General features: G+C 38.6%; 1 protein-coding gene across 4 annotated transcripts in view; it reads right to left on the minus strand.

Moving 5' to 3' along the window:
* The window catches only part of NTNG1 (netrin G1), a 373,322-nt gene that overhangs the window by 50,905 nt on the left and 308,328 nt on the right, over positions 1 to 14,089 (minus strand). The window contains exons 6-7 of one of the 4 annotated variants that reach the window (XM_040232190.1): positions 6,053 to 6,220; positions 403 to 537 (exon numbers count right to left, since the gene is read on the minus strand). The exons of the other annotated variants lie outside the window; for them this stretch is intronic. Coding sequence (XP_040088124.1) covers positions 403 to 537; positions 6,053 to 6,220 — 303 coding nt within the window. The remainder of the gene's footprint in view (positions 1 to 402; positions 538 to 6,052; positions 6,221 to 14,089) is intronic. 4 annotated transcript variants of the gene reach the window in all.

The following is a 14,089-nucleotide window of genomic DNA, read 5'->3' on the forward strand; positions in this document are numbered from 1 at the left end:
TTATGTAGATACCATTTAATTTATGAACTCTGGAGCTCCAGGGTAGTTCAAGAAATATATTAACCACATACACATCACCCTTCATTCTGTGGTAAGGATTTCTAAGCTGGGTCCCTATTGTGCCACTTAATTTATGGTCTGGCCAGGTACACGGATCTGCATACAATATTTCAATGTAAGTTGCTCTAACCATCAGAAGAAACGAAGATGGGCTTCAAAGGAGCCGGCTGGACAGCTGATGGATTGCTCTCTCTCCTATATGTAGGCTGGGGCATTAAGTAGTTTTTAAAGCTTGTCAGCGGTTTGGGTCTTTTTCTGCTCTGAGAAGCTGCACGCACCAGCCTCGACAAGCAGAATCAGCCATGCTGCAGCAGGCAGAGGGCAACTCCCAGAGTTACTTACGTTGACAGCCGTAGTGCCAGGAATTTCCCGGCAGGCACTCATCACACTTAGGCCCTGTCGTTCCAGTCTTACACTCACAAAATCCTGAGCCATTACAACGATCATGGACTGAGCCCAAAGGGTTACAATAACACTCTGTAGAAACAAGACAACACACAGGCTGGAGACAAGTCCACATGGCTTATACGGTATCAATACAGGAGCGTCACTTACTTAAATGGATCACTTACAGAAAGATGTCCACTAATGAAATGCTTTGGCAAATATGGCTATTTCAGATCCATTTATTTATTTGCTCAACCTTCCATGATAGCATTTTTATGTTATGGGTGGAAGTCAGTTGAAAACTTCTAAGGAAATAAGACATCATGCTCTTCACTGCTAACAGATTATAATGGAGGTTCCGTTTGTTAGGGCATTTTTAGATGGTTTAATGAATGCCATGAGAAGTTTGTGTATCAAGGATAAATCAATATGCCATCAGTGTAAAATCTGTTTTAAATTATTCAAACGAGCCTATCTGTTACACTCAATATTTGAGAACTGCTGAACATTGTTAAAGTGCAATATGAATGCACTTTGTTCATTCAAAGGCAGTTTTACTTTATGATTTGGGATGGTGCATTATACATATATTCATACTGTGTTGCAATCAGCCTTTAGATATTGTATCTGCTAGGCATGTTAGTATAGTTTTATGTAACTTAGATTAACAATCATGGAAGAAAAATGAATTTTGTAATCCTAAATAAATTTCAACATATGCACAGTTTGAGACTTGTATCATTATAATGTCTGTGGACAGAAAAATATAACTTTGTGTCATAGAAAGTAAATAGAATAATTTCTGGATTCCTCACATAGTATTACGCAGGATATTTTTACTTCTGAAGCTCTGCTTTGCTTAAAGGATGAATTAAAAATGAGAATTCCTTAGGCTTCCATTAGCTAAGAAAGTTAACAGCAGTTAGTTTGCAGCTTTTGGAATTTGTAAGCTGAAGTTTCTTTCTTTGTAACCCCACTGTATAATACTGGGCAAGTTATTATGCCCCTCTGTGTCTTGATTTCCCTTATTTTAAAATGGTATCATTAAGAGATTTTCATGTTAAAAATCAAATAAAATCACACCAAGCAACTAAACAAGCAGGCAACTACAAGAAACCCTGAGAATTTTAGTTTAGTATCTTTAAGTTTAGTGTCTTAAATCGGCAATGGAGATTAAGGGTTTACTGTTATATAGATAGGTCTAGAGGTGTGGTTCTGTCATAGGAACTAATCAAATAATTTCTTCAAAGACTGTGGAGTACCTTGGAATCCTTATTTATTTCATGTTAAGGGAATTTTGAAGTTCAGCACTCTTAAGATATAAACATTTGTGAGGCTGAGAGTGACATACATAGGTAAAACTAAAACTAAATAAAGTCTAAATTGCTCTCTTCTTGTCTGGCTTGATTTAATAATTGGAGTTTTATTTTAAATTGGCGTTTTCTATTTTAATGTGTATCTGTATGGTGGTGGTGGTGGTTTAGTTGCTAAGTCGTGTCTGATTCTTGCAACCCCATGGACGGTAGCCTGCCAGGCTCCTCTGTCCATGGGATTCTCCAGGATTAAAATGTCTATATCTATATCTATATCTATATAGTCTATATATAAAACATATATATATATACACATAGCTGTAGCAAAACTACTATAATATGTTTCTTACTATTTAAAGTATGTAAGTTGACAATGAACCACCAGCATTTTGTAAGACAGGGAGTAGAGTCACATCTGGTCAGTATGAACCCACAAACTATGCCAGTCAATTAGCCTGTAACAACTGATTAATATAAGGTTTGCGATGTGAAAAATGTAAACAAAATTTGAAAATATGTGGAACATCTAAACCACAGCACATCTCAGTGGTTGCCATATGAAAGGTGGTAAGTGTAATAATGTACTCGGTCATGAAAATTAGTGACAAAGAGAGGTGGGGTCTACTTTCCACATTACATACAAAGTAATTTAGTTTAAAAATACCATTTCTGGAACTCAAGTCAATGGTAAGTGCTGGGGTGATGAGGATAGCCTTGGGGAATTATATTTTATTCCTTGAAACTAGGAAGAATATGTGGGACTACAAAACTAAAAAAACATGAAATACTTTTGGAAGTCTGATTACAAAGTTGTACGACAATTGATTTATAGGTATTAGAAGTGTCTTGGGTTTGTTTTGTTTTATAGGATGTGCCTCGGATTACCTGATCTTGGGTTTCCAGGGGAACGAAAACAATAAAACATCATAACTGAAGATGTGTTTAGGAGCAAATGCTGAGCCCCGCATTTTATTCTGATGTCAAGCTTGTTATCAGGGATTATTAGCAGTGATTACCCAAGGTCAGAAGCCGCCTATCCAGCTTCCGGCTTACATGCTCCAGCTTATATGAAACAGAAGCATGCAAGGATGCCATTTTCATGGAACTGCTGCTTCACACATGCATCTCTGGAAACATGGCTGGCATGGAATTTGTATGAAAATGGGTAAATCTGCCAAGAATCACAAAGCAGTGATTACTGTGACAACATGGAATAGCCTGCACTTTATATTTCCCATAATATGAAATGATGAGAATAGTTTAAGACACCTATTTCAACACAGTCGTTATTTTGTCAAAGATAGGTGCTGTTCTCTCAAAACCAGGGTGGTGGATTTCATTGCCAATTGTCAAAGAAATGGCAAATGCCTTTCCCCCCCTTTAACTATTAAGGTGGCTTAGATGAAGTTCAAATTTGCAGAGATTAGTGCCTAATTCTGCGAAAGTGAATTCGGTAAACATCCGTTCATTTTCATTAGTGCTTTCTATACAAAGTGGTGTTAAAATTAACTCTCAATTACTTGTGGTGTATCTTCTCAAATTTAATTCTTAGTCCTACTGCAAGCCCTTTAGGGAACTTAAACGTAGAAAACAGCAACTAGATTCCTGCTGCCCTATGGGGCAAATCTTGGTAATGGAGCCACAGGCTTCCAATGGCCTTCACAGAGGAGACCCAAGCCTCAGCCTCGTGCCCTGGCAGCCTGATGGCTCTACCCTAGGCCCCTCAAGTGGGAAAAGTGGAATCTATAGGTCTTTAAGGAAGCTGGTGACTGTTTACAGCAACTAAAGACAAAAGAGACTGTAGCACATACAAGCTAATCAAATTTTTCAGTTCAATCTTTAAAAACAGTTTTACTTCTTAGGAAAAGGGCAACAATTTAAAGAATTTGGGTATGTGAAGGGGATATTGTAGCTAATTTTAATGGTATATAAAAATACTCATCTTTGTATTTACTGATGACTTTACTTGGTTTGAAGAGTATAAAATACTACATAGGGATATATTTACCTCTGTAAAATAAAATCTTTCCAAGGTTTATAATTTTAATTAACAAACTTTCTAGAAAGGGAGAAAACAAGTGTGCTCTTCATTTTTTTTTTAAAGTAGAAATAAACAGAATAAGGTATATTAAGCTTTCCATTCATCTCTATTTTACATGATTTAAAAGACAAAAACTGAGTGGTTAGCTTCTTGTCTGTGTATAATCAAATATGGATGTATAACAGAACTATGCCTCTTAGAACTTGATAGGAGTGCTGATTTTGTAGTTCACAGATTACTTTAGAATAGGAAAAGGGGAAGACATCATTAGAATAGAGTACTCTGAGTAAATATACTGGGATATTGTTAAGTTACCTGCTATGAGAAATTTTATGAAATAAAATCTTTTCTTGTAAGGTCTTTTTATTTGATTTATTTAAAATAATATGAAATTGCTATTGTAAAACATTTACTCCTTATTGCAATGTATTGTGTCTTGAAAAAACTTATTAGGTTTTATTCCCATGTTCCCAGTGTTCCTATTTACCTTTTCACTTGTTTCCACATTTATAGTATGACATTTATATATTTTTACAAATGACATTCAGCAAAATGTAACTGCATCTGAAATTCAGACAGCTAGGTGCCTTTTGGTTTTCACTAATATTCTCAAATCTTTGTAACCCAAATGTTATAAAGGCAATTGAACTTCTGTTCACAAGCTTATAGTGGAATTGCTGCTTTCATCCTAAAAGCATATCATAAGTAAAAGTCTGACAAGTTTAGCTTTGCTAATTGTGTCCCGGTAGTTGGGAGAGAGTTCAAGTTTTGAAGTCGGGAAACTAACTCTTTACTAAGCTGTATGATTTGGGTCAATCTGTCTTACTTTTCTCAACTAGAAAATAGGGGACATTATCAGTGGAATACTTACCACCACAATTTTGTTAATGAGGATTAAGTTTAAAAAAATTGCAAGTCAGTTCACAGTTTACCAAGTATTTCCTGTGCATCCCATATGATACCAATTTGACCAGGAGTTCTCCATGACTTACCTATGGCACACAGCTATTAAATAGCAAACTGGGACTTGAACCCAGCTCTCCAGCCTCTAAGTCCAGGGATTTCTCCACTAATTCACAAATAATAAGGAAGCTCTTTGAAAAACAGAACATACTATAGACATGAACAGTATTATAAAACTTGACCCATTTTAACTGAAAAAAACTTGTCCAGCTATTTTAAGTGACACTAGGCAAATACCTATACAACCTTGACAATCAGATGAGAAAACAATGATCTTAGAATTACAGAATAGTTTGATGCCTTTTTTTGATGAAAGGACCACCTTTCATTTTTCAGTTTGTGTATTCTATCTACTCTCTATGTGAAAAAAAAATCTACTTTTAACATTGGTTGCCTATATATTACCTATTGTCTGGTAATAGATACGTATCTACCCTTCACCATTTTGAATATATGCATTTCTCCAAAGTACATTATAAAGTGAAATTCCATTTCTTATTTATTTTTGCATCAGCACCCTTTCTTAAAGATAGGTTCCTCATTGTAAAAGGTAGGAGAAGCTTTTTTGGATGGGAAGGGCACCTGATTCTCTAGCGTTGACACTATCAGTAGTCATACAGGGTGGAAGGAATGCTCAAGGGAACCCTGTGGCCCTGTTTTTCCAGGGCTCATGTACTTTGGAAACTAAAAGAATCAATTGCCTTGAGCAGTTTTGAAAAATTGCTTCTCCTTTTGGGCTATAGGAAAATTCAATAAATGGAATTTCATTACTGTGGATGGAAAAGTCAAGTAAACTTCTACATTACCAATTCCTAGTGGCTTCAATTCTAAATGGCAGTATTTAAAATCATTATTGGTTTACCAATTATTTACAAGAGCTTGTGTCTTAGTTTCCCATATCTATAATTAAAATTCTTAAAATGAGTTTACATTTTGAAAGCAGAATGTACAACTTCAAGACTTTAAGATCAGGTTGAAATGACCAGGTTTTAAGATTTCATGCAAAAACAAAGAAGAAGAAAAATAAAAAGAAAATTCTCTACCTCTTAAACATGATTTTTCAGCTCATCATCTTTAAAGCAACAATAAAGAAAGGATTCAAAATACATCCCCCAACTATGATTTCAACCAGCACAAGTGAATTTCAAGTCCACCACAAGGAGGTTTTCTCCATTAAGAACGTTCATTCTGGCTCAGTTGTGGTGCAAACCACCAGCCTCTCCACCTTCAATAGCTCCCCATCGCTTGAAAGGCACAGAACAATACCTGAAATTATAATGGAACTGACCTATGCACACATTCTCATCGTCCAGCTGTGCAGAAGCATTTCTGAAGTAGCCCAGCCTGCATAACTCACAGTGCTGCCCTCTAGTGTTGTGTTTACAGCTCACGCAAATGACTGTATTTAGCAGATCGATATAACTGCATCGATTGGAGTGGCCGAAGCATTCACAATCTTGCAAGGAAGAACAGAAATGTATACAGAGTGTATACAGTTGCAGAGTATCAGCACACTGCATGCTCAGATAAAATGAAAAGTGGAGAAAAGATGGCGGAATGGCATTACATGTATGTGATTCCACATGACACACGGTGACCACAGGTGGTTACGACTGGCATGGAAGTAGCATCTGTTTCAAGCAGGAGAGAAAGGTTGGACATTCAGAACATGATCAGAGGGTGTTAATTCTTGGCAGACAATATGAACAGAAGCATTTGCAGGTGTACACCTTTTAAAATTTGGGAAAGCTTGTTTCCAATGATGCAAAAGTCTAATTTTTGCACATTAAAAGCTTCACTGTCTTTGCATCACTTCCTTCATTTTCTCTTCATATTTGCAGTCTTAAAAGAGGAGGAAAGACTGTCAGCGTCTAAGGCCTGATTCTGCCATCACTCACGACTCCTTTGTTTAGAGCTGTACTGTCAACTATGTCAGGATAGTAACTCAGTCAGAGTTTCATAGAAGAAATCACGGCAAATTTAATACGAGTCTAGACAATTAAACAGCTGTTTATTTTTGTTCCTTCCAATCGGTAAGAAGAGAATATGGCTTTTTGTAATCCTTTCATCAGGCCAAATCTGCATGTTTGCTTGTGTGTGAGAGAGAATATAAGAAACAGGGAGATTATTGGTATGAAACGAGTGTGATTAAGATTTTCTTTTCTTGCAAGTTTTAAGCTAAGTCTACTCCAAAATAAGAGTCAGGCAGCTGCTGTACCCTTAGCTTTCTCTTTGTCTTCTCAAAATGTTGGAGGTTCCTCTGAGGGTTAGGGGTGATGGTGATAATTAGGACAAGGAGTTGCGGAAGGGTGGAGAGTGACTCAATTGTCTCTCTCTTGTATCTCAACCAAAGCAAGTTATTAATCTAATTCAACTTTTTAAAAAGAAAAAAAAAAGAAAAAAAGCCCCTACTGGTGCACTAGTTATTAAATCAGATAGAAAGAAAGTGTGACAAGTAACTTGGTGGGGAATCTGTTTTGTCTTCTCAAAATATGGGGTTAGGCCTAGCTCACAATTATAAGGAAGGTCCACTATGAAACTGCAAACCTTGTCTGTCTAAAAATACCCCTCTCAATAATGTCTGCCTTTTATTTTATCCCACCAGGAAGCCAAACAGTCACTATTTGAGCCCATTCATTCATGCAATAAGTAATTTATTCAGTTGGTTTATGTGTTAGGTACAATGTAAAGTGCTGAATTACTCTTTTGCCCTAGAACAAAATTTTGGAAGCACTGCATTTGATGACCAGAGTAAAAATGAGTGTCATCAAAATGAATAAGGAAGAAGGGTGATTGGATTTTTATTTTAAATTAACATCTGCCACTCATCAGAATGGTATAGATTCATTTATATGACAGCCAGTTATTACAGCAGAGAGTTGAGGGCAAGGTCCCATCAGAATGAAATCAAATTTGGATAGAAGCAGAGGAAGACACTGGAAACAGTGAAGACTGGGAGATACTCAGGAATAGGGTTAGCATCTTAGCGACCCCAGGTGCTTAAGAGAAAGGCAAGAAGAACAGGAGGTTCCTGAAGGCAAGGCCCTTTGTTTACTGCAGGCCAGCTTTGTCACTGTGAGCTGGTGTACTGGGGATGCAGAGTGGGAGTGAGGATTCGGAGGAACCAGAGAGAGGAGAGCTCTGGAAGGAGGCCATATGGGAGGTGGGGTAAGATAATCCTGCAAATAGTCTAAGTCATGCCAAATTAATAATAATAACAGCAACAAGAAAAATCATAAAATTATGTATCACCAAATTAAATTCTCTTAGAAGACAAACATTTCACCCCCATACATTATATCTCCCTGAGTTCAACCTAGTTTAGGCTAGCATTTCTGATTCCCTCAGAAACCCAAAGGGCTTCTCCAACTTTCTTTAGTTGAGGGTTTGGAACAGGGAGAATCTTTCTGGCCTGGAGCCACCCAGAGCAGTAGTTTCAGGGAGGAGAGCCACATCCCAGATCTAATTGCTTCCCAAGGACTCCTTCAGAGCTGCCTGGATTTCCCGAGGAGTGGGCACTCAGGGCCTCAGGCTCTCCCTCTCTAGAAGATGCCCCTAAGTGGTTTTTGTTCTTCACTCAACCCTGCCCTAGGTTAGTACTCCGTGCACCTAATGCAATTAATCCAGAGGTTTTTCAAGAGAATCTTTTTTGTACATAAATTCATCCTAGGAACTTTTCAGAACCACACAGAAGTAAGTTCTTATTGTCAAGATGCTTGTTTAAGGTAAGACAAATGTGCTCAGATAACTAGAAAAAAAATAAGAGGATGTGCTAAAACACACACACACACACACACACACACACACACACTCAGCAACACACACACAGATATGCAAAGTGATATAAGGAGAAATTCATTTAACTTGAGGAAAACTAGGAAAAACTAACTTAAAATTGAATATTCTATGAGGGCAGGTAAGGTTTATTTTTTTAAAAAAAGGAGGAAATGAGCATTACCAGTGAGAAGAATAGACTGTGCGAAGACATAGCATGGGGGAACAGGTGAGAACAGGGCTGGAGAAGTTTCATAACACGGTTCCTTTCTGGGTAAGATCTGCCCAGCAGCCAGCACTACATGCTGGACCTCACCTGACAAAGCTTTATCCTCCAAAAAAAACATGTCTGTAGACATTCAAGTTGAATAAAGACCCAATCCATGTTAGAAACTCACTGTTACCTACTATTCTTTGAATGCAATAAACAATATGCATTTATATGACATTAACTATTTGCTTCTGGGTCTCATTTGAAAACCAATTTATCAATTTTGACAGGAGATTTAAATAATATAAATTATAGAAATAATTTATATACAAAACCACATACAGCTAAACATTCAATATTATAAGCATGTTTCAGAAGATACGTGGATATTCTAAATATCTTTAAAATCTAAGAAACAAGCTAATAGTAACCTTATTCCTTTAAAACTTCTAAGGTTCTTCTGAGACTTTGATAAATCTGTCTTCTCTGGCCATGGTATATTTGAGAATGCAAAATGAGAAAAAGATATTTGAAAGGGATTTCAAAAACACCAGAGCACTATATAAATTCAAGACATTTCAAATGTAATTATTAAACTTCTATATTACTTTTCAGTTTTCTGTTAATTTCCCATTCTTTAGGAACTAGTCTTTTCACACATGCACAGAATCCATGAATGATCATTAATGATACAGTTAGAGCTGCACAATCTTATTAAGATCCAGAAGGGATGATATTAATAGTCCATAATTCACTGGTCCTCTAATTCACGTACCCACCATTTCATCCTTTCCCTTTTTTTACAAAGTATAGAGTACATGGCCCATCCTTATAATCACTTCCTTTTATGTAGTCTTATCTTCCTCATCCCCAAATTCCCACCCTCAATTACAGACTCCTGGGAAATCTGATCCTGGTTAAATCCAACCCTCTACTTCTCAATGTCTATACCCCAGCAGCTAAATGTGGCTGAGCCTCTTTCCACTATTTCAAAACAAGTCTCACTTTCACTTCATGACCATAAACTTCAATAGGGCCCTCAGGGCTTTATGGCAACCCTTTCCGAATCAGGGGGCTTCTGGGACACCACTCTCTTTTGGTTCACTTCCTTCCCCACCTATCACTGCTTTCCCCCTTCTTCTGCATTTTTTTGTATCTTCTCAAATGTCTGAGGGCTCAAACCTTGTACCTATTTGCTCTTTAGGCTAACCCAGAGCTGGGTTTTTTAACCCAGCCTCATAACTTTATAAAGCAACAGTATACTCTGTGTGTGTGTGCATGCTTAGTTGCTCAGTCCTGTCTGACTCTTTGTGACCCCATGGACTGTAGCTCTCCAGGTTCCCTGTTCATGGTATTTTCCAGGCAAGAACAGTGGAGCGGGTTGTCATTTCCTACTCCAGGGAATCTTTCCGACCCCGGGATCGAACCGGCTTCTCCTGCATTGGCAGGCAGATTCTTCACCACTGTGCCACCTAACTTTTCCAAAATAGTTATTTCCAGCCTAGACCAACTTCCCAGCTAGTTGGTGAGACTTCATCCAAACTGATATATGCAACTGCCTTCTTAATGTCTCCACTTAGACATTTAATAGATATCTCAATTTTAACATGTTCAAAGCTGAGCTCATAGGTTATCCTTCTCAAATCTGCTACTTATATAAGCAGCCAGCCCTATATTTTGATAAATGACAATTCCATTCCACCAATTGTTTTGATCAAAATTCCTGGAGTCGTTCTTGACACCAATCTTTTTCTCATTCCCTTCGCCTCCCTACCCCCATAACCAACCAATCAGCAGATCCTCGTGACTACTCTTTGAAAATACATTCTACATCTCACCATCTCATCCTTAGTACTTGGATTACTGCTGTCATTCTCAAACTGCTTTCCTGGCTTCCATCCGTGTGATGGTCTCCCCGACACAGCAGTCAAAGTAACTGTTTCCAAACATAGATTAGGTCATGACATCCCTTTGCCCATAATCCTAATGACTTCCTGCCTCATTCAGAATAAAAGGCAGAATTTCAGTTCATTTATTCCCAACTGATATGGGGCCTGGCTTCCCAGGGATTCACTACTGTCACCCTCCTTCTCGCTCACTGTACAATGCCTCTGTGTTGCTCTGCAAACATGCCAAGCACCTCCCCAGGGCCTTTGCACTTGGTGTTTCCTCTGACCTACCCCTCCCCCAGATTTCCCTGTGAATTGCTGCCTCACTTTGTTTTTAGGTCTCTGCTCAGAGAAAATTCTGTGACTATCTGAAATAACAGTTCCTGACTCAAACACATTAATCTCCCCCTCCTCCTATTTATTTAGTGTATCTGAAAATTATGTTTAAAATTTCTGCCCTATATTTTGAATGTAAATACATGCATGCAGAGTGTGTCCATTTTGTTCACAGATGTAAACAGAACTCAACACATCACTGAGCATATACTAAGTACTCAAAATATGTTGAATGAATAAATCAATGAGTCAGTGAATCAGTGAGGATCCTGAGGCATCTTCTTTTGGAAAACAGAGGAAGACACAGAGGAAGGTTATGCTTACATTCATTTCAAAAGCCATAAGAGTCTGGCTATATTCCATATATTAAAGAGTTCAGAAAAACAGCAGTCATATATCAACCTGTAACTGAGTTAGTAAATATTTTAGCTGAGAGTTGACTATATGTCTATACAGATCAATTTCAGTAGGAAAAAGGAAATTCTCAAAAAATTGCTATGGTTTTACACAGCTTTTCAATCTCAAATCACACTGTAGACTCTATTTTATTTTTCAGGTATGTTTTGACTACTGTTATGTGGACAAGCTAATACATTTGCATACTATGGTACAGCAATGCATTTTGATCAAGAACCACCTTATACCAGGGGACAACAAGAATGAGGCCCAGGCCTGAAGAGTAGGGCTCTGAGTTTCTCAACCTCAGCACTACTGACATCTGGGGCAAATCATTCTTGGTTTCCCTAAATGTAGGCTATTCAGAAGCATTCCTGACCTCTACCCACTAGAGGCAATAGCAACTCCTAAGCTGTGACAACCAAGAGTCCCCTGGGGGAGCAAACCCCTCCATCTGACAACATGACGTCATATAAGGCAGTTACGATGATATGTTTCCTAAGAACTGGCCGCTGCACGCATTATAAGTTGTTTCAGTCATGTCCGACTCTTTGTGACCCCATGGACTGCAGTCCCCCAGGCTCCTCTGTGCGTGGGATTCTTCAGGCAAGAATCCTGGAGTGGGTTGCCATGCCCTGCTCCATGGGCTCTTCCTGACCAAAGGACCGAACCTGCATCTGCTGCACCTCCTGCGTTACAGGTGGATTCCTTACCGCTCAGCCACCCAGGAAGCCCTGAGAACTGGCTCGTTAAGAGCAATAAAAGCTAGCAGTGTTTCAGTAGAAGGAGAGTTCAAAGTTGTTAAAGATTAGGAGAGAACCAAATCTCTTCTAGGGTTTAAAGACTTTCTGACTGGAATTGGCTGGGGAAGGCCTCGGTAGGTAGGAGTTACAGAAAAAAGAAGAAAGGTTAGAGAGAAAGAATGAAAGAAAAAGAATATTAAGACTAGGAGAAGGGTTAAATGTCTTGGTCTCTTCTTTCTTACTACTCCCCATGTTTCCTCCAATTTCATTATTATTTTACCTACGTACTGTAATACAAGATACATCACAGAATATAAGATAATGGACCCTGAAAGTGGCATCAGTCAGTCAGTTCAGTCACTCAGTCGTGTCTGACTCTTTGCGGCCCCATGAATCGCAGCATGCCAGGCCTCCCTGTCCATCACCAACTCCCGGAGTTCACTCAGACTCACGGCCATCGAGTCGGTGATGCCAACCAGCCGTCTCATCCTCTTTTGCCCCTTCTCCTCCTGCCGCCATAAATTTTGGGGCCAAGTGAGGAAAGCTTATTCAAAGTCAGAGCTGGTGAAAATTAATTTGAGTCACTCAAAAAGAGAGATTTGGGGAAAAGCCTTCAGGTGAAAGAAGGGTAATTCTTAAAAAGCGTTTGCCTTCACTGCATTAGCAGAGTCACCAAGCCTCCAGGGGCCACCCCCAGGCATGGGAATAAAGAGGCTGCAGCATTTTCCTGGGTCCTACCTCACCCCCAAACCTGTCTTGCAACCTTATGTAACTTTTGAAGCCCTTCCATATATATTATTTGATAACAGTGTGGATTATTCTATGATATCTCTAATTCACTAGGTGGCTTCTTCTTGCCTCAGGAGATGTGTTCAGATCTCATTAGTGCTGTGATGCCCAAGAAACTAGAGATTCAATGATGCAGGGTCAAATTTCAAGTCAAGAGGCCTCTTGTATATGCAGTCTTTGACATGACAGAAAAGAGAAGGGTTCTGTAAAGGTTCTAACGGTTCCTTTCTCCTTCATCTCCTTGGTTTCTCTGTAGGTCTGCCTATCATAGGTAAGGAGGGACATCACTACCATGGTGTCAATGACTGCAGCAGGCTATGCACACATGCCCAAATAGGTGCCTGCTCTGTTCCTGAAGAACTTAGTTCTCCAAATTTCAAACCCATCTGGATACCCCTTTAAAGGGCACTGTCAGTGTTTGCTATGTAAAAAGCACATTGTGAGGAAAGTTTAAGACATGGTTTAAATCCTCTGTTTCCCTTTCCCATCTTCGGCCCAGCTCCCTCCTTTACTGTATATGCCACCAGGACCAGTTCAAGTTGATTAAAATCTGGAAAATGATTTGACTCTTTTCAGTAAGGAATAGGGAAGCTATAATTATCATTTTCACCAAGTGGGTCAAACCAAATTCATATATTGTTAATAAATACATTTCTTTGTAAGAGATGTTTTATGAAAAACAAAAATAACCACCCCCCCCAAAAGAAACATGACATGTACCCAACAGTCAAGGATGGAAAACAAGACACCTGTCACATAAGACATTTAAAGGAAAATGGTGAAATAAAAACAGGAGTCTTTATGTTTCCTGAAAAATCTTCAGTCTGTGAAGATGTGATGACGGATGCCAGCTGGAATGGGCCATTCATGAGTCACAGACGAGATTCTGCTAGCTTTCATTTGAAGAAGTAACGTAACAATTATTTTGGGGTCATAATCAACGCTAAATCCAGTGTAGCTCTTCACTGGTATTTGTTCAAATTCCATTCAAAGAATGTTGGGAAGTGGAAATTCCAAGGTATGTCATTTGTCAAATGGGCACCATACATGAACCTACCATTCTGTTCTCATGAAAAGCATTCTTGAAACTCACTGTGAGTTTCCTTAGTTTCAATGCAAATGAGTAACAATGTTAATAGCTCTAACATTCATGTTCTAAACAGGAACCTAAAGTGTTATAATTCTGA

Source organism: Oryx dammah, unplaced genomic scaffold (assembly GCF_014754425.2).
Source record: "Oryx dammah isolate SB20612 unplaced genomic scaffold, SCBI_Odam_1.1 HiC_scaffold_28, whole genome shotgun sequence".
Lineage (NCBI taxonomy): Eukaryota > Metazoa > Chordata > Mammalia > Artiodactyla > Bovidae > Oryx > Oryx dammah.